This window comes from Polypterus senegalus, chromosome 7 (genome assembly GCF_016835505.1).
Source record: "Polypterus senegalus isolate Bchr_013 chromosome 7, ASM1683550v1, whole genome shotgun sequence".
NCBI lineage: Eukaryota > Metazoa > Chordata > Cladistia > Polypteriformes > Polypteridae > Polypterus > Polypterus senegalus.
The window spans coordinates 192,405,903-192,427,153 of NC_053160.1; the positions used below are offsets into that span (position 1 = coordinate 192,405,903).

Sequence of the window (21,251 nt, forward strand, 5' to 3'; positions counted from 1 at the left end):
ATCCTCAATACAATCAAATAGAAATGTGACAAGTACAGAGCAGAGTTCAACAGCAGATGATATCCCATAATAGGATTTGGATTTGTTCAGAGTCCTGGAGACCTCGGCCATCAAGCTGCCCACCCCTGTCATTTCACTGTCATTGTTGGCTGGATGTTCTGCCATTTTGTGCCCTTGTTGTCGTGTCACACAGAGGTCATGTGACACACCTTGTCATCCTGCTCCATCTAAGTTAGATGGTGGCACCCAGCAGCATGCATCCAAGTGTGGAACCCAGACAGAACTAGAGGAAGCTTAGCTTTAGGTAGGGAACAGACATTTAGCGAGTTTGAGGACCTTTTACTTTGACTGCCATTTCTGGTTTTGTGTTGTGGTTGAGACTTTTGCTTCTGTTGGCCCTTTCTGATATTTTTGACCCCAGCCTGCTCTCTAACAACGCTGTGGCCTACTCCCCAGGTTTCTTCCATTTCTTGGTTCCTATTACCTTCTTAAAAATCCCGACTACCATCGCAGCGTTGATAACACTCTGTCAGCTCAGACGTGCTTAATGCGTAGGTGCGGTCAAAGGTCCCAGGCTTGAGCAGGTCCGTGGTGGTGCCAGGGTGTGCTGCCCTTTAATGGAGTACTCCACCCAAAAGGGATACTTTTATATGTAGTTTGTAGTGATGGCCAAGAAATATTTTAAATGTTATGTTTTCAGGGTAAACGGAGAGACAAATGTTTATAATATAATAGAAGACAATGATGTGAAAATGAAAAAAGAAAAAAAAAACCTCCCATCATATCCATGTCCATTGTGCTCAAAACGTGCAAAAGTGCATTTATTGCTAAAATATCGTGACTTGTGTACTTCCCGAGAAATTGGCGCACATCATAAACAGGAATCCCATTCCCATATGACTGAGCTTTTGAATTGATGATCAGCCTCTCTCTGTTTTTCATTGGTCAGGGGTCCTGTCTTCAGTTCAGAAGCAGCACGTTTCCTGTCTTGGTATTGACAACTTCAAATGTGGATTCAGTGTTACTTTGGAGAAGCTGGCTCGGTGGGAATGGAAAGCTCTGTTGGGCTGACTGGGCTGCTCTGATCCAAATCGTTAACAATTTGATTGCCAAAAAATGAAAAGCAAGCAGTTTAACACAGTGGCGATACATAGAAATAGAAATAAAATATATATGTTGTATTGCTTAAACAGGCTGTTTGTTACTAAATGCACAGAGCACAGATATGCCCGAGTTTCATTGATCTTCACGTTGGGCGACGTTGCCTGCCAGTGGCAGCCTTTCGGCCTCGCGCTTCATAGCCCAGCGTGTTAGCCAGCAGGCCTCAGTCGCCATCCTTGTTTTTTTCTTTTTTCTTTTTCAGGTCATGAAGATTGTGTGAGGGGCTTTGCTGTTGTGAACGACCAAGAATTCTTGTCTTGCAGTAATGATTCCAGCATAAGGAGGTGGCTAGTGACTGGGGAGTGCCTTGAAGTTTATTACGGCCACACCAACTTCATCTATACCTTAGCAGTCTTCCCAAATGGCCAAGGTGGGTAATGCTGTTGTCCGGGGTTCTTTACTCTGTTCCATTTTATTGTGATGAAGTTTGACTGACTGACTGAGCAGTACGGAGTTGGAGCAGAAGCCCATCAAGGATTTTTTAATCCCACTGTAAAGCAGCCTTAAGAACGGGCCACCTGGAAGCGCACACATTTGATTGAAGTCTGTGTTGTTGGGTCTTCTGTACAATGTGTTCTGCGTTGTTTGGTTACTCTGCTTTTTTGGCACAGTTGAGTAATTCCCCAGAAGTGGCTCAGCGTTTTTACATTTTTGAACTGTCTACAGCATCTATGCCAGCTTCTAAATTGTCAGGGTGAGCACTTTGACTTTCTAAGAGAATAAACAGGCAGGGATTACTTTTAACTGCACCAGGTAGGAGTTCTTGTATTTGACGAAACTGACCACCTGCATACAACAGCCAAGATGCCTGGCATCACATCATTGTAAAGAGTCTCCCTTTGCTGCCAGTCTGCCCTGGCAGTAAAAACAAAACCTGTAATGCGTTCAGACATGAGACCATAGACTCAAATGCAAACCGTCTTCTTAGTGGTCTAGTAAGGCAGAGCCCATCATTCAGCTGTCCATCACAGAAATCGTCCCTTCCTTTTTAGCTGTCCAGATGTGCTGGGTGGCAGCACAGTGTGAATTCCTGGACTGAGGCTGCGTACCACAAGAACCAATAATTCAGACTCGCACTTTATGGACCTGTGGCCAGATACTCCATGCACAGGGTACAGATATTTCACATTGAGTAATTTACATTCTTGTTCTGCCTGGTTAGTCAGGCACTTATGCTGTCATCTTTTATTAGAACATTTGAAAAATTTGGACAAGAACAGGCCATTCAGCCCAAGTAAGCTTGCCAGTCCACTCCACCTAATTCTTTGAGTATTTAAGGTCCCTGCTGTCCCCTAGTCATCTGTGGTTCTTTGTGTGAATAAAAAAGCTTTGTAACGTTTGTGTGAAATTGACCCTCGACAAGTGTCCCACTGGGGGTCCCTACGTTGTTGTTGACTCATTTTAAAGGCTCAGTCTCGATCCACTGGACTAATTTGTTTGATTGTTTTAGACAGACAGAGAAGTTTTATTAAACACCTGAGTCTTGTCACCTCTTAATCTCCATTTAAACTGAAAAGCCTTCGCTCCTTTAATCTTTCCTCATAATTCATCCTCCTGCAGTTCTGGAATCGGACTACACACAGGACTCCAGGTGAGGCTTGAGCAGAACATCAGGGCGCTATATAACCTGACATTCTGTTAGTGGCTTCTGAACACTTTCTGGCAGTTGACAGTGACGAGTCCACCACGACTCCAAAGGTCTTTCTTTCAAGCTTCAGACCTCCCATTGCACGTATTATTATTGATCAGGTCATTTAAGTGTCCTTCTCAATGACGCCCCCTGTGGTCTCAATAAACAAACACCCCCTTATATTTAAAGGTTTAATACTGAGGCGTCCACATGCAGGACATGTCATGGACCAAATTAGACTGAGTTATAAAAAGCATCCTGTGACTTTCACAAAGTGCGGTTCATATTGTCTGAGCCCCCCTGTGCTGCTCTTTACTATTTTTAATTCTCCCCCCTAAACTGAGTGCTGCTGAATGACTTGAGTTGGTCTGAGTCAAAGCTCAGTTGTGTAGCCTCGAAAAGATGTTTGAGGTCTGACCTATGGAAGCAGGGGGCGTTTCTGAAGACAATCGATGTAGCTTGGCACACAGCACCCACCTATAATTCTCTTTGTACAGAATTAAAGTTAGTGTTGACTGTGGCAGAGGTGAGGGGTCTGGTGGTCACGACCATGAAGTCCCCATCATGCCTGATGTGGCCATGCGGTGGCGCTACGCACCGGGTGGCAGCTGACTGGTAGCTCGATTAACATCTCTGGTGGTCCGCCATGCAGTAACAGGACAGCCGAGAGGCTTTTTCTGAGCACTTCTTTGTAACCACATTGCAGTTGTCATCTGTCCGTTCCAAAGGTGAATGTTGGACTGGGACTTGTGTGGAGGCGCAGGTCTCATGAGCGTTTATGCACGACTTTTACTTGTTTCCTAACATTAGGTCCAAATTGACCCAACGGGTACTGTGGGCCGCATCCTTTGGGCATACAGGTGATTATTGTTGCAGCACATTTTTTTATATATTTTAAAAATGTCAGAAATGCAGTAAGCAAAATATTAAATGGAAGCCGTGCTTTCCCATGTGATACCACCATTGAGCGTGTGAAATCGCACAGTTTGGTCATTCAGGCCTGTTCATCGTGTCGTGATTCAAACTTGTCATTTTTATTTGTTTTTCTTTCTCCTTGGTAGATTTCATTAGTGCCGGTGAGGACCGCTCCTTACGGATATGGAAAAAGGGCGAATGTTGCCAGACCCTCCGTCTTCCAGCTCAGTCGGTGTGGTGCTGCTGTATTCTGGACAATGGGGACGTGGTGGCTGGCGCCAGGTACTCTGCTACTTTTTTGAATAATTAACAGATAAGCGTTGACATTCTTGAGCTTGCCTGTTGTCCGTCATGGGGTGGTCTGCAGTGATTGCTGCCAATCATCCTCTATTGTGGCGGATTGTGCAGAGCAGCTTTTCAACTTCAATTTGTGGATCCCTGAGGTTACAGGATACGTTTGGGTTGTTTGAAGTTGTTTCTGCACGCCATGTTGTGCTGTCGCACGCTGGCTTTTATAAGTGCGTCTGGCAGAGGGGCTTACAATTGTGACCAAAGGGGTGCCACATTCCAAACATGAAACAGAAGCCCTGAAACCTCCTGAAGGCGTCCAGCCGCTCCTTTGAGACTGCACACATCTTAAGTCTTCACAAACGTTTATTTCACTTTTGGGAGTCGATGTCCTCATCGCTGCGTTATTATACGATTCATGTCATGGCCAGGGCTGTGCTTGTGAGTGTTTATCATCCTGAAAGCTGACATGTTAAGCGCATGTTGATGGCGACTCTGCCGTTCTGGATAAAGCCTCTTATTTATGTGTTTAAATTTGTTGCATTTTTATTTTTTAAGCAAGTCATCACCCTAATGATACGCTGGACTGCACAACAGATAGCCACCATAGTCCTTCAGAGGCACAATATACCCGTGAGGACTGGACAGAGAGGCAGAGGTCAGAGCATCTGAAGAGCGAAGGCCATTAAATGAGCTCCTACCAATGAAAGTAAAGCCGAACGTCTCCAAGCTCATAGCTCCACGATGCCAGTCATCAGGTGTCTTGGCACACACTTGTGGAGACATTTAAGAAAACATAGGAAAGCGTCACCCCCGTGTTACAGACAGAGTATGGATATCCAGTCCTGAGCTAAGCCAGAGCTCAACGTGCCAGAGTTACTGGGAAGTGTGGCATCTTTCCATTTCGGCCCTGGGTCTGTGCCTTTGCACTTTATTTTAGCTCAGTCTCTCGGCTCTCAGCGTCTCCGTTTCTTTACTGGATATCAGCGAATGCTCACCGCAGCGTCTCTTGAGTGTGCTCTGGGGTGTGTGGAGCGGACTTTGCGATACGGGAGCTGCGTCTCTCTGCCAGGCCTTAATGCTTTTGTTTCATATTGGGCCTTGTGGCCATTGGGCGCCACTCTGGGTGATTCCCTCTTTGAGTGAAGTTTCAAAATAACAGAGCGACTTCTTTAAACCTTCTTTATCATTGGCACCTCGTCCACTTACTTAAAAACATCCAAATGATAGGCTGGCACCTCCAAGAGCACAGCAGAAATCACGACATTCACAAATGGATCTGTCTAGCTGTGTTGTTGACGGGGCGTGAAAGTTTGTAATGGGATGTCTGTTCTTCAATGTCTCTAGCCTACAAATGATAACGGACTGTTCATTTTCCTTGCGACATGATTACTGTCAGGGTGCTTTGGTTGAAACGTATTATCGTGTGGCAGTTTAGAAGTTTGTTTTTCATTACAGCTGTCTGTTGTTCACAGTTGGAGAAGGTATTGGCTGAGCCGCCACATGGCACTGCCTGCTGCCTGTCTGTACTCTGTGCCTCTTTCAGTGGGAGATGTGCAGTGTGGCCCTTCTTGGCGTCTCTGTGGCTTTGCACCTTTCATGCTCCTTCATTAATTGAGACACATTCTACTTGGTCTTAGAGCTGTGGAGTCCAAAAGTTCTGAGTGTCTCAATGACCAGAGCACTGTCCCTGTGCCCAGGGGCTACAATAAAGTCACCATACCTCTTGTGGGTCGTAAAAGGAGGTTGGCATCGAGGAGGCTCTGCTCTAATACCCCCCCAGTCAAGTATGCACGGTTGTGTTCGCAAGTTCTTTGGGAAGTGATGTGGTCCTCACCATTGCACATTTCTGCTGAGGTGGATGTGGGACAAGTTTGTAATGCGGCCCTCTTATAATTTACAACGCAGTGATCTTCATTACCACTTGTCGACATTTTTGTGGCCGCATTGGGCTTGCATTGTTCTATCTGTGAAAGCGGGCATTCCTGACGTTTGATTAGTGTGATGACAACAAAGGGTGTGCATACGGGGTGAATGTGATGCTGTCGACGTGCAGCCAAGCACTCGGCCCACCCTCTGTGCCTGTTACCTTTGAGGGTCCATCATCTTCATCATCTCCATGCTGAGCTTTTCTCTTGTGCTTCGTCATCATCTTTGTGTCGGGGATCACCAAGTTTACCTTGACCTTGGTTTTCTTGTCTACTCAGTGATGGCGTTATTAGAGTGTTTACTGAATCTGAAGACCGAATGGCGAGTGCAGAAGATCTTCAAGCTTTTGAAGATGAGCTGTCAAAGGCCACCATCAGCTCCAAAACTGGAGAATTAGGTGATATTAAAATTGAGGAGCTTCCAGGACGAGAACACTTACTTGAACCCGGTAGGTGGAGCAACTTTGAATTCCTTTATTTGCTTTTCAGGCACATTTAGGGGGCACGTGTGACAAAACGGGTAACTGTTGGGAGTTTAGTGAAAAAACGATAAAAGTAAAGTCCCAACTGGGCATGGCTGGGGAGTGTTGTCAGTTGACAGTCTTTAGTGTTGGATTAAACTAATGACTGGAGCACCTAGTGTGTGTCGTAGAGCTGATAGTGAATGGTCTTTGTTTAAGTTGAAAAATATAAACCAAAATTCTTAATTATGTAATACATTAAAATGTAAAACTTGAATGGCCTAGGCACAGTGCAGTGCCTGACCGAGTCTTCTTTTGAGATGTCGACAAATGAGGGCAGGTCATGTCACAGATGCAACAGGGAAGCATTCTAATTGTAGCTTAGTTGAGTGTGTAATAAGAAACACGCCATGCAGACGTGAAGACTCCATCTTCATCAGGTGCAACCTGCCAGCCAATAGAGGCTCTGAGATGAAAACGATGTGCATGGGAATGCAGCAAGGTGTGTGTGTCTGGCTGAGCTGGGGTACCACATTCCATCCAGAGGAGCTGTCACCAGCCGTAGAGAAACCCAACTTCATCAAGCAGACGTAAGAGCTGAAAGCCCAGCAGACTCGCCCTTTCAAGTGACGTTTGGGCTGCTTTAAGCATCAAGACTTAACTGAGTGATGAAATCTGTGACGCTACAGGCACAATGTTTTTCTGGATTTAAGGACTGTTGAGAAATGTCCTTCCTGCTGTGTATCCTGGGTCTACACCACACTACCTGGAGGGCCGCAGTGGGTGCAGGTTTTCTTTCTAACCCTTTTCCTAATCCGTGTCCAGTTTTCACTGCTAATTAACTTCTTTTCCCTAATTTTAAAAGCCCTGTTTTTAAAGATCAAGTCTTCTGAATTAATTCTTTTCTTCATTAAATGACAGCCAAACAGAAATCTAGACATGAAAGGAGCCAACAGATGACCAGCTAAATTGGGGCTTCAAACTCCAAGCAGTTCCTTAATGAGAAGCTGATTCTTGCTGTTAATTAAACCCGTTATTCAATTCCGTGGTTTGTTGCTGCTCTCTTTCTGCCACAGCAGACATTTCCAAAACTGTTGATATTCTGTTTTTTTCTAAGAACTCCTAAAATGTTTTGGTAACCTGAGGGATCGACCTTACTGAGACCTTCATCTTTATTTTCAGATGTTGTTTGATGGTACAGGTGAGCTGGTCATGTCCTGCTTGTTTTATGTCTCATTGCTGTCCGGCTGCTAAGAGGCCCGAGTCAAGCTAATTAAAGCTAAGGCTAAAGAAGTTAGTTAATTAGCATCAAAAACTGGTCACCAATTAAGAAGATGGTTAGAATGAAAACCTGCAGCCACTGTGGCCCTCCAGGACTGGAGTTTGACGCCCCTGGTCCACACCATGGTCTTTTCCCAGTGCGCCATACCTTTTAATTTCTCTCATGTGAAGCATCCAGGGGTCATCCTGATTACATGCCCAGGTTACCACATCTGGCTTCCTTCAATCCAGAGGTGCAGTGGTTCCGCTTTGAGGTCTTAATGTATGACTGAGTGTCTGTCTCAGTCCAGCGGTTCACTTGGAGTTGTCATGGCTAACATCTCCCGGCCTGTTGGAAACGAGGGTCCTTTCAGTTAGAAGGGATCTCCTCTCACACCGAGGACTGGGTCACCTTCTAAAGGACATGTCTAATTTATGTCATGAAACAACAGAAGTCACTCCGCATTGAGAGGAGTCCGTTGAGGTGGTTCGGGCATCTGGACAGGATGCCCCCATGACGCCTCCCTGGAGGGGTGTTCCGGACATGCCCCACTGGGAGAAGGCCATGTGGCAGACCCAGGGAAACGCTAGAGGGATTATATCTCCCGGCTGGCCTGGGAACGCCTCGGAGGTCCTCCCAGAAGGAGCTGCAGGAGGTGACCAGGGAGGGAAACTTCTGGGCTTCCCTGCTTAGGCTGCTGCCCCCGCGACCCGACCTCAGATAAGTGGTGGACGATGGATGGATGGAAACAACAGAAGACGTGTCACGTGTAGGACTGCAGTTGCCAGCATATCACCAGTCTTCAGCCTTTAGTGGATGGCAGTATGTGACTAATTAGAAGATTGTCTCTGACGCATATCTTGATCATCCTGGTCCGGTTATTGAGATTAGTGAACGTCCGGTCTTCTAATTCCACTGATAGATGAAATACTGGAGAAGAACTGGCAGTCCTTTGTGCTTGAGTACCAGAGATTTCAAGGAATACTACACCCAAAAAGGATTTTTGTTTAACCTGTTACTTACTTCATGTTGTTTGTAGTGATGACCATGAAAAATGTGCAGTCTGGTGTTTCCATGCAGATCAGAGGGTTTAGAGAGAAAGGCAGCTTGAGATCCGCGCTTGACAACCACAGCAAACAATATCAAAAACATCAGTGAAAAAATCTCTCGATACACGCATTGCATAATCCATCCGTAATATCCTGTCAAGTCGCCCAGCCGTATGTTCACACTGTCCTGAACACCTATATCTTTACTAAAGTACTCTTTAGCCACTTCCAGAAAGCACCACTGTAGTTAGCTGTGTAGTAAAAATGAATAGATCTCCGTCTCGGAGTCTTTGTAGTGCTGGAAGGACCACATCTGGAATGACGAGTGCTTGTTTGGTCCAGAAAACCTCTGACGACTCGAGGGAGCAGAATGGGGAGTCCATGTAGACTTGATTCAGGCCTTCAGGGTTCTCAAAGGCATCCATAAAGTCGTTGAATACAATTCAGTTTAAGTTTACCAAGTGGAAGTGAAGGATAAGACGGGAACCAGGAGGCTCAGCTTTACAGAACGTGAAATGTGGGACAACGATAAGGGTAGCTGAATGCAGAGATAGGGAGGACCCTGGGCATTAGTCAGGCCCACATGGGTCAAGTAATGCTGTAAAGAGGTAAGGTACTTGTTTTATAGTATTAGCCAATTGAGTAATGGCTAGTGAGGGGCTACTTATGATGACGAGGAGCTTTACTGACTTGAATTGCACTCTTCATCTCGCGTTGTTCTATCACTGCTATTACGAGATGATCTGTGGGATCCAGTGATGCTGGTGTGTTTAACCTCAACATTTGATGTCTTTGCTGTTTAGGGACCCGGGAGGGTCAGACGCGACTTATTAAGGATGGAGAGAAAGTTGAAGCATTTCAGTGGAGCATTAGCGACGGCCGCTGGATAAAGATCGGCGATGTCGTTGGTTCATCAGGAGGGACGCAGAACACCTCAGGGAAAGTTTTGTATGAAGGAAAAGTAAGTGGCACACCTGCTTATGCTGCTGCCCCTCCAGTTCTGCATTGTGTTTCATGGACCTCTGCATGTAAACTGAGTCCTGATGCCCATCAGCTCCATGGAAGTCCACTCTGTATAGTTTGAGCTTTCTCTGGGCTATAACATTTACATTTGCTGGTCAGGCTGCTGCTTCTGCTTCTTCTTTCAGTTTTGTGCCATGAAACATCAAAGCTATTCAAGTGTGACGTCTTTGGCTCTGTTTTTGTTATGTATTGTTCTTAACAGGAATCCTGCGAGTGTTTTGTGAAGTGACTGCCTGGTGACATCCATCACACACACACAGGGTTTCTTTTTATGGGACTTAAATCCTCATCTCCATTTGCTCTGGCTTTATTATATCTGGTTATTTCCAAAAAGCCAACTTTATTTGAAATGCCACCCATCATAGTTTACACCATGTCAGGGTCACGTGGCTCTCTTTTAGATAGATAGATAGATACTTTATTAATCCCATTTTAGTTAGTAGCCGACACCTGCAGCTAACTGAGATTACTGCTTTTACCTTCAGACCTTCTTTTTAAACTTCTTGGTGTTTCATTTCTTTCCCTTAACCAGCAGGAAACCGATAAAGAGGGGCGAAGCGAGCCACGAGATTACCTGATGGCTTGATCCCATTTGCACTGGAGTGTCCGACGTACACAATTAAATATCTGAAGAGAAAAATAGAAAGTCTCTGCAGTATTGATCTGCTCCGGTCCTCTCGGGATTGGTAATGTCAGGTGTGGTAGAGGGAGAGGACTAGGAGGCCATATAATGAAATAATGAGTGCCATTACGGCCAGAATTAGCATTTAGGTAGAAAGTTACTGGGGTGAAGGCGATGAGTGTGCAAACTCGGAATTAGCTGGTCAGCTGTTGGCTTGCTTTGCTTCTCATGGTTTCCTTTATGCCCAAGTGTAGCCTTGCTGGGCCTTGTGGTGGGTGATGCCCATGTCTAGAACTAGAGACGCTCTTCTTAAGGCGGTTGTAGGACTGACTGCCAGTTTTCTGGAGCTGTTTATGCTCCTTTAGACACGGTGGTTACACTTTGCATCTACCTTTTCCATCAGATCGATATCACGTGTGCCTTCTGATCAGATCTGTATCTGCATCATTTTATTGACTAATGCGTTGCTTTGTTTTTGCCCCATGTGCCCCAACAGTGTCTTTATCCTGTTTAGTTTCTAAAGTACAGTCCATCAATGTCACATCCGTCTTAGGTTTGCCTTCTGCCCTGTTCAGCCACCAGCCTGTTAGGCCAAGCCCTTCAAGCGGATTTCAGAAAGAATTCAGAGCCCTTTACTTTCTGCACACTTTATTGGCCCATCATGACAAAGTGAAAACCTGATTTCAGAAACGTTTGCAAATTTTCAAATCTAAAACTGAAATCTCTCACTCATAGAAGTCTACAGACCCTTCATTCAGTTAATTGCAGAAGCCCCTTCGGCAGTCGTCTTGGTGTATCTCTACAAGCTTTATCTCATTCTTTTACGCTATCTGTAAGTTGCCATCTTCAGGTTCTGCCCAACGAGTTCAGTTTTTGTCTCTTCAGTCCTGAGCCTTTGTCCTCATGCTCTTTAAATGCTGTCACATGCCTTTTTCAGAAGTGTGGCTGCCATCTTGCCACTGTACCTTAAACACCTAATGAGGTGGTCGTCCTTCTGACAGGTCCCCCCATCTGGTGCTTTTTTAGAGTGATCATTGAGTTTAGGGTCACCTCCCTGACCAAGGCCCTACTAGTCTGGTTACTCACCTCTAGGAACGTCTTCCCTTTCACACTGTCCTCCTGTGAACACTCCAAGCCTTACAAATGGCTTTATCTCCTTGACCTGATCTACACCTTACCATGGTGGTCTACATGTAGTTCCTCGGACTTCATGGCTTGGCTTTTGTCCTGAGGTGCAGTGTATTGTGAATTGTAAGACCTTGTCTACACGCGTACATGTCTGCTATTATACATGGTGTCCAATCAATTCAGTTGGCCTCAGGTGGACTCCTAGCAAGTTCTAGCCATGTCTCAAGGAGAATTCAGGCAAACAGGTGGCACCTGAGCACAATGTAGAGGGTCAGAATACTTCCAGGAATTTGAGATTTCATCTTTTGATTTGTAACCAACCGTTCTGCAAAGACGTTTTCACTTTGCCATTATGGGTTGTTGAATGTAGACTGATGCGGTAAAAGTGGTAAGTTTATCCATTTCAAATGACGTCCACAGCGCCATAGTGCAGAAGGTGAAGAGGTTGGGTGACCTTTTTGAATTGGTGTTTGCTGGAGGAAGAGCTGATGCTGAGGGCCATCGCAGCTCTCACTAGCAGAAACAAAATAAAAATGAAGGAACAAATCGGTTACTGCCCACCTTAATTGTGGTTTGTGCAAAATGAACGGGGTGGGGGGGTCAAGCAGCTACAGGGACCCGACATAAAAATGTACATGGAACAGCTGGGGATTGGCAAGGCTGGCAGAAGCACTTCTCTATACGATGATGTGGCCCTGATGAGTGCCCACATGACGCAGGTTGGCTCGGCACAGAACTTCCATTTTCTTCTTTATTTTTTGCCCCACTGTCTGTTCTTGCCAACTTCCTACGCCACACGCTGTGCTTTGACACCATTGGCTTGTTTCCTCTTCTCAATCCAGTTAGGCTTTTGATTTGGTTTGGTTTTGTGTTTCCATTTTTGTCTTGGGCTCAACTGAGGGGCACATGTGGGTTATTGCTGCCATGAATTTGTTGTTCATGTTGTCACATGATGCTAAACATCAGGGGGTCTCTTTGCTATGTTTTTCACCTGCGTTGTGATTTTTAATCCCTCTTATTTCCATCCCTTTTTTTCAGGAGTTTGATTTTGTGTTTACCATTGATGTTAATGAAGGTGGACCCTCGTTGAAACTCCCATATAATGTGACCGATGACCCATGGCTGACTGCTCATAATTTCCTCCAGAAGAACGATTTGAGTCCCATGTTCTTAGACCAAGTTGCCAACTTCATTATAGAGAACACTAAAGGAGTCACTCTTGGCTCTGAGACGGGACATTCGGATCCATTCACAGGTAGGTTTCGGTGCCCATTCATGTCCGTGCCACTTAGAGCTGCCACATTCCTGACTGCACTCCTTTTATTTGCCTTGAAGCTGTAAGTAGCTGTTTGAGTGTGAAGCAGAGGCGTCCGAGAATTCTGCTCACTCAAATCCCATTTTTTATGGGGGGGGCTTGCTATGAAGAAGAACAATGTCTTGTATATAAACGTCTACGCGTGGAAGAGTGTGTGTGTGTCCTGCTCGGAAGTGCGAGGCTACAGCATGAAGCTCATAGAAAGCAGCTCCGTCACCAAAGTGAAACCGCCAAGGAAAGACAAACGAGAGACAAACTCGCTTAGCTGCTGATAGACAAGGGGGGTGAGCACGTCCCGTCTGCAAAACGAAACCGCCGACTGCATTTCAATTTGTTTTCTGGCGATTTCAATAGTTTCTAGGAGCCCGGGCTTTTTATAGTGCGGCCTTACACAGCTAGTAGATTATATTTTCCTGACAACAAAGCCATCTCCCTTCCAAAGACCAAACGGCCCGCTTTCCATATGTCAGTCTGCTCTGAGGCAGGAATTTGGTTTCCATCACCAGGCCATTTCAGAATCTACTGGGAACCACCCCGCTGGCATTATGGTGGAGCATCTTGTCAGCTTCAACATTTGAATCCTTAAGTCCTTGAACCTGAGCAAGTTTCCTAATAGTGGATTGTGCCCTGGACAGTTTATAGGGTCCCGTGTCCTTTTAATGTCCTCATCCTATCACGTCAGGCTCATTCCTGTTAAATCCACACGTTTTTGTGAAGGGAGTTTTTAATTATTTAGTGTTTCCACCATGTGCAGCTGGGGCAGGCCCTCATCGGTCAGATGGATGCTGAATTGCGCCTAACGGGCTGTAATTACCGGCTTTATTTGTTTTTTATTGCCTTTCTTTTATTATTTATTATTTAGGCTAGCATTTCAAAAAAGAAAAAGAAAAGCTCGTTTTGGAGCTGCTGCACACTTTCAACCTGAGATGGCGAAGAGGCCCTTTCACCTCATCTGTGCACCCTACCCTTCTGTGATTTGGGAGCGTGAGGTCAGGCGCTCTGTAAGGTGCCTTTTAGGTCATAGAGCCCCGTTTGTGCTCTGGTCCAGTGCAGCTCAGCAGCATTTCCTTGACGTGATTCTTTAAATGAACGTAAACTCTGCTTTGGGAGACTGCGAGAGAGATGAAGGACTGTTTGCTGTTGGGTGGTCCAGGTGTGTGTAGGAGAGAGCTGAGCCTGACGGGGCCCACCTGGGAGCACACGGCCTGCAGGCCTGGGGTGTCTCGTGGTGCTCTCTGAAGTGAGTGTTTCTGCAGTACCCAGAGGTCACAGGATTGTGAGCCGCGCTTAACTTAGCGAGTGACGTCACAGGCCAGCAGACTTTGTTCCGGTTGTATTCAGTCTGTGGCAACGGCAACCCAAGAGTCGAGGGCGCACTCCATCTTCTCCCAGGCGTGCTGTCTAACTCTATATCTCCATTGGCCCATCGGCCTGTTGCTTGGTAGTAAGCCGTAGCTAAACAAGGGTGTTCCTGGCTTGGGGCTTTTCATTTTCCTGTCTTTCCACTGCTTTGTTGAGCTGAACTGGATGATTTGGAAATGTTGGAAGCTTCTCAGCAGCGTCTCTTTCATAAGATTGAACTAGCGAGTGGAGCATGATAAGCTTTACAGTCCGCCCTTTGAACTCTGGTGTGTGTGGCTCTGTAGAAGTGACGTTCCTGACTTCAGTTCAGTAGTTTATGTTATGAGGGGCAGAGCAGCCTGGCAGGAGTCTGATGGGCAGTCTGAGCTGAGATTTGAATGAGAAGCAGAGGCCTTCAAGTGGGGCGCAGTTCTGTTCCTTTATTTTTGGACTTTTGCGACTGCCAAGTGACAAGAAAGAGGAGACGCGTGCAGGTTTGTACACAAAAGTGAGAAGAATGAAACGAGCTGTGAAGCACTTTGGGTCGTTCATACTGGGAATGCTTCATAAGAGGTGCCAACTGGGTATTTAGTGCCGCTTTCTTTCTCTGTTTCTGTAGGTGCAAATCGCTACGTCCCTTCAGTGGCCGAAGGCGGCTCACCTGCTGCAGCGGACCCATTCACAGGTACGGCATTTTGAAAAAGAATAAATAAATAAAAGGCCACGGGAAATCTTTCAGACTTTGCTTAAGAAATAAATTGAAATTAAAGCAAAGAACAAGAAACGGTGCATTTGATTGACGTTAGAGGAGAAGTTACTCCTTTCAGTTTTTATGAACTTAGTTACAGGGCCATTAAAAATGTTCAGCCCCCAGCAATTTTTCACGCAAGTGGCTGTCAAATATGGGATTTTGATCCATTTGGCTGGAAATTTGTATTTTTGTACCAAACACAAAAAGAAAATGTTTTTAAAAAGAATGATTGTTGTGGAGTTCAGCCACAAACAAGGTAAAATGGGGCCAGGCCTTGAGAATATAGCCACACATCTGGCCAGTTACTTAGAACTGCAACCAGTAGGCTTCAGCTCAGGAGACCCCAAACAAGGGGATCTAGCAAAAAAACTCAAGTGTCCCAAGTTATACCAAAAAGCCCCACAAGAGGGAGGATAACCACAAATGGGCAGACAAAGACGTTTTACAAATTGGGATTTGTTAACAAAAATAGAAAAGCTCAAGGAAGTGCTGAAAAGAGCAAAAATGGGCAACTCTGAAGTCTCACTGCAATATAACCCATCCATTCATCATCCAACCCGCTATATCCTGACTACTGGGTCACGGGGATCTGCTGGAGCCAATCCCAGCCAGCACAGGGCACAAGGCAGGGTGTCTCGTCCTCGCCACCACTCGTGCCCTGCTTTCCTCACGTCATCTCCACACTTCTCTTGAACCGACTACCATCCTGATGTGTTTGTTTTTTTTGGTGGAAATCACACAGTGCCAAATCTGGAGAATAAGGAGGATGTGGCACTTTCTCCAGACGAGCCTTGGTCTTCTTAGCAGTGTGTGTGTCACTGTGGAGACAGCAGTCCCTGTCACGGGTCGACTAGCAGGCTTCACATTGGTCTCCAGCACGTCACAGTATCTTGCACCAGTGACTGGAGGACCCCTTGGCATGAAGTGTTCATCAATGAGTCAGGTGCACAAGACAAAACCTTATATTATGCTGGCACTGCCAGGCAGGTGGCGCCAGTGCATTGAGAAGGGTGGAGATGACCTTGAGAAATGAATGCCCTGATCAGTTTTGTGACGGGTCGCTCCATTTTCTGCTAAATCTCATCTTCTAACTTTATTTGACTCCCCCAAAGGACATGTTTTACAGTGTAAATAATTCGACAAGGAGTCCTGACAGTCGGATGTAACCAGATCTTGGTGGTCCTGGGCCTCTCCCAGTGATGTCATCTTCATCCTCCTGCTGGGCCTCACCCTCTCCACCTCCATCTTGGTGCTTGTTTTTACCCCGTCGTCCTCCACATTTTGCTCACCTGACCCTAACCCCATTGCCTGCCCATGACTTTTGGATTGAAAAGTGAAGAGACCGTCCTTGGGCTAATCATTTGTAACTTTTAGTCCGCAAAAACCTAACATTACGAAATGGCAGGACTGTGCAGTGGTTTGAATCCTAAATTGATGAATCACGTATGTCGGTGTATTAATTGGGATGTTTATTAAGAAACAGCAGTGATGTAGGTAGACTGCAAGTATGTCGTCTTCACTGTGAAGTGCTTCACTTATGAATCTCTTGGTCAAGGCAGGTGGACTGCATTGTTTTCTTGTCTATAACTGATTTATTGTCCATAGGTGCTGGCCGTTATATTCCTGGATCTGATTCGAGTGAAGCAGCCTCCACAAGAGCCTCTGACCCGTTTACAGGTGATTTTATCTACAGTATGTCTCTACACGTCAGACCATAATGAGGTTTAAGGAGATGGCCTGCTGAACAATATCTATATACTGGATTGAGATGGCGAAGCAGGAGAAAAGCCCTCGGACAGGGAGCTGCAGTATGTGGCAGTGAGCCGTCACGGCCTGTTAAAGGCCTTATGGGTACACGAGTAGGCTGTGCACAAGTGGGAGACGGGGAACCAGCAGAAAACCCGATCTAAAAACAAACTCATGGAGGCAGTTATGCCAAAGCAAGGGCAGGAAGACAACACTAAATTATCTGACCAATATAAAGTGAGGCACACGGCACTCATTACATTGAATTAAGGAGGCATCACCAGCAGAACAGATGACTTCAAAGCAAAGCAGTCATCTGTTCACAAAAGAGCACCAGAGCCAAACCATCCGAATCTGACTCTGCAGGCCCTGCACCGTTCTGACAGGAGCCCCTCCCACAAATCCAGGTGATCCAATCGCAACAGACCGCTCAGCTGCCTTCTCCAATTGGGTAGGTGCTTAGAGGAACCAAAGTGCAGATGAGTGGGGAAGCAGTAAATGGGCGGAACGGTTACTCAAAGGGACATACGAGCGTCCCAGTGACGAGTCCCGTGCTCACGTTCTGTGAAGAGGACCTCTGGGTGCAGCTCCTGCTCCTCTAGGTCAGGTCAGACAGAGCCACTTGAAGTGGTTTGGATGTGTACTGGGCAAGCAAAGTGGGCTTCTGTTATGGGAATTACGGAGCAGGGCCCAGGACAAGCTGCTTGCATAAACTGGCCTGGAGAATCCCGCTGAAGTTAGAGACGCAGGGTCTGAACCGCAACCACCGTAGCCCACAGGAGAAGAAGCAGGCCGAAACTAAAAGGGTGATGTCGACCATTTCAGCTTACGTGATTTAGTTAAAGAAACGGGGAGGTGGTGATGCATTTAGAAGAAATGTTTTGTTCCAGTGTGATTGGTTTAATTTAAATCCCTTTAAAGAAACCTCCCCTTGACAATCTGAACAGCGGGCCTCTGATGTCAAATTTTGCAGGATGGTCATTTTCATTTGCCAACTCGCTACATTTAATTACACTCTGAGGTACTCAGTAAATGACCAGGAGCTTCAGTGATTTGGTACACCAAGGGCTTTGCTCGACTGATGGGCAGGCTGTTGTCCTTTTAGGGTTCCAGCCCTCACTGCGACTCAATACTACTGAGTGTATTTCATCTTGGATATCACGGGGCTGAGCTTCTCTCCTGTGCCAGCTGTTGTAAAGAATAGGGCAGAGCGTACTATCACGGGGGTCTTCAGCTCCTGTAGAAGTGGCCCACCTTAACAGGCCTGCTGGGACCCACTGTGACTTGGACAGCCATCCATGTTATCGATGACAGTATTGGAGCGTAATGTGCGTGTGCGCTCAGAGAGGCTTGTCTTGCTGCCTTGCCCTAACTCTCTTGTTTTCTTATTTAGGGAGCAGTGCATACTTCTCAAATGCCCATCACTCCACATCAACGCAGTCCAAGAACATTTACTTCCCAAAGACAGATGCCGTCACGTTTGACCAGGCAAATACCACTCAGATTTTGGGTATGTGGCTTTAAAATTGTGCATTTATTGATCGGACGAACAGACAGTATGTAAAACAATTGTGTGGGTTTAAAAGGCAAAAATCCAAAGAAGCCCATTGGGCCTATTCCTTTTAGTGGGTGCTTTGTGTGTCTTTGCCCATCTTTGTCACTAGCAAACTGTGCCAGCCAGGTGAGCCTCTATTTTCAGAAACATGTCCGACACTTGCCAAGCTCGGCTGCATTTTCCAAGTGTGAGGTGCTATAGTACGTGCAGGAAGAGTCGTGCTAATCATGAATGGAGACTCGCTGAAAAGGGTTCTGGGGTTTGTGATGTCCAAACATTGTCATTTTCCAGAAAACAAGAAGATGGTCAATCTGTAAAATGCAATTCAAGAACTGTGGGTCAAATGTTTAAATTGCCTTTCACTAACTAAGCCATAAATGAAATGACACACAGACGTAAAATGTCCCTGCACAGACTGACCACATGGTGGCAGCACTGTGCAGTGACCATCAATAGTGGCATTAAACAAGATAACGGTGCCCACAAAGCAAACAAATAAGGCGGCCCATTTGAAAAAGCTGTTGTTGTTAACACCTAAAGTATTTAAACGCTGAACAGCAGCTCTGCTTCAAAAAGCAGCTATAGATGGTGAGCAGACCACGGCCAGTGAGGGGGCTTTGGGGGTCCTGATGTCGCGCTTCAAAGCTGACCTTTTGTTCTCAAGAACATCAGTGGACGTCATTCAAACAGAGGCGCCAGATTCCGAATCGCGTGCTTAAAGCAGAGGCTCCCCTATGCCTTTAAAAATGGCGACATGAGACAACTTGGCTATTAGCTGCCCAAAGGAGCTTGACGGCCCGAGTGTTCTCAGTTTAGTTTTGTATAGCGCCCTTCACTGAGCGTAGGCTCAGAGTACTGTGACAAGCTCACCGGTGAAGTGCAACTTCAAACTTGACATAGTGACTACACGGACGAGACGCACAGGAACACCAAGTGGGTTGAAAGTGATTAACACAAATGGAGCCCAGCCATATCTGTCCAGATATCAACTGACCACTACTGGACAGCAGAGGAGAGGAGCACAAACCTCCAGGAAAGTATGAGAAAGTCCAAGACCAAGTCGGGCATGGGCACAGAACTGGAGAGCAGAGGGCTGAGCATCTCCAGTCGTTCTCCTGTGTTTGTGACTGCGAGAACTGGGGGGTCTGTGGCATTTTAGACCACGGATGAGAAGTGTGAGGTTGACGTTGTACACTAGGCAAGTGTTGGGCTGCCTGGATGTTCCCGCTTGATGACCCGCAGGGCCACTGGGCTCACGTTTTCCTGCAGCTTTCTAGTTGAAGTTGTGTGCTTCGTCATTTTGGGAGTTTTAAGAACAGGAAATGACTTCCTCTATCCAAGTGAGTTTGCCACTTTCTCAACAACAAAAACGTTCAGTTCTGCAGCACAGATTCACTTGATATGGTAGACGAAAGGGCTTTACGAGAAATTAAATAAAAAAAAAAATGAGATAAATGTAATGAAATGAATGCAAATGTGCCCCATGGAAGAGGCCTTCAGCACGGCTTTTTCGAAGTGGTCTCCTCTTTAATGGCTTATAGTGGTCGGCCCGTGCATCCTGTAAAGCTAGCAGGACGTTGGCACAGAGGGTCACCTGCTGCCATCCATCAGTAAGGCTGTGTGCCGTCTGCTTGGCTCTGCTGATCTCATTTTGAACGCACAGCAGCAGCTCACCTCTGCTTGTCCTTCTCAACAGCAAAAATGAAGGAGCTGAACAGAGGAGCCCCAGATGATCACAGGCTAACGGACGATGCCATCCAGAAGCTGGAGAAGCTCCTGTCGGCCGTCACGGGGCTCAGTCATGCAGAGACGCCGGCTGCAGAGCAGATTGACCTCCTTTGGAAGACGACCTACTGGCCTGAAGGTACAGACTAAGGGGGTGCAATCTCACTCTAGTCATTTAGTGTAGGTGTGAGACACGGGCGGGGGTGTTGTGAGGGGCACCTCATGTAGAGAAGGCAGACAATTCAATAAGCCCACCAGAAATCAGCCGAAGGTCCAGTTGTTGTTTTTCTGTGCTGTGAAGGTTTCACTTATCTACCGTATATACTCGCACGTCGGGACTTGATTGGACCGTGTAGTTTCTGGTATTTTATAATGTCGTCGTATAAGTCGAATGGTCCGAGAGATTATGATGTGCTAACGCCCACCTGAGAGGGTAACCACACTGTGTTGTGCCTACGTGACCACACGGTATTTAATACCCGCACTCTTCCGAGGCTACTTTTTTTTTTGGATCTCACACCCTCATACAGCCTTATCATAATATCTACGATGGAGCGTTCAATCAGAAGGAAATATGAAGCTGGTTTTAAATTAAAAGTCATTGAAGTGGTGAAAGAAATTGGCACAAAATTCAATGTGTCTGAGAATCTGGTGTGGGATTGGAAGAGGCAGGAAGATGTAAAGTAATAATAAGTGTCGTGTTATTATTGTGTACACAGTGAGGTCCCTAAATATTCGGACAGAGGTCACTTGTTTCTCATTTTGGTTCTGTACATCAGCACAATGAATTTGAAATGAAACAACTGAGATGACGTTGAAGTGCAGACTTTCAGCTTTAATTCAGTGGCTCAACAAAACGATTACATAAAAATGTCAGGTAACTAAAGTACTTTTGAACACAATCCCTTCATGTCAGGAGCTCACAAGTAACTGGACGATTGACTCAAAGGCTCTTTCATGGCAGGTGTGTTCAAGTCCGTCGTTCTGTCTTATCAATTAAGCAGATAAAAGGCCTGGAGTTGATCTGAGGTGTGCTGCTTGCATGTAGAAGATGACAACATGCGGTCAAAGGAGCTCTCCATGCAGGTGACAGAAGCCATCCTTAAGCTGCGAGAACAGAAAAAACCCACCCGAGAAATGACTACAATATTACGAGTGGCAGAATCTACAGTTTGGTACATCCTGAGAAAGAAAGCAGGCACTGGTGAACTCAGCAACGCAAACAGACCTGGACGTCCACAGAAGACAGCAGTGGTAGAGGATCGCAGAATCATTTCCATGGTGTAGAGAAACCACTTCACGACAGCCAGCCAAGTGAACGACACTCTCCAGTGGGCAGGCGTTTCGATATC

At 46.1% G+C, this 21,251-nt stretch overlaps 1 protein-coding gene across 1 annotated transcript in view; it reads left to right on the top strand.

Moving 5' to 3' along the window:
* plaa (phospholipase A2-activating protein) overlaps nt 1-21,251 on the top strand; it is a 40,568-nt gene that overhangs the window by 17,198 nt on the left and 2,119 nt on the right. Inside the window, exons 5-13 of the mRNA XM_039759839.1 lie at nt 1,364-1,531; nt 3,853-3,988; nt 6,202-6,371; nt 9,497-9,654; nt 12,505-12,721; nt 14,742-14,807; nt 16,479-16,550; nt 18,013-18,129; nt 19,871-20,038. Coding sequence (XP_039615773.1) covers nt 1,364-1,531; nt 3,853-3,988; nt 6,202-6,371; nt 9,497-9,654; nt 12,505-12,721; nt 14,742-14,807; nt 16,479-16,550; nt 18,013-18,129; nt 19,871-20,038 — 1,272 coding nt within the window. The remainder of the gene's footprint in view (nt 1-1,363; nt 1,532-3,852; nt 3,989-6,201; nt 6,372-9,496; nt 9,655-12,504; nt 12,722-14,741; nt 14,808-16,478; nt 16,551-18,012; nt 18,130-19,870; nt 20,039-21,251) is intronic.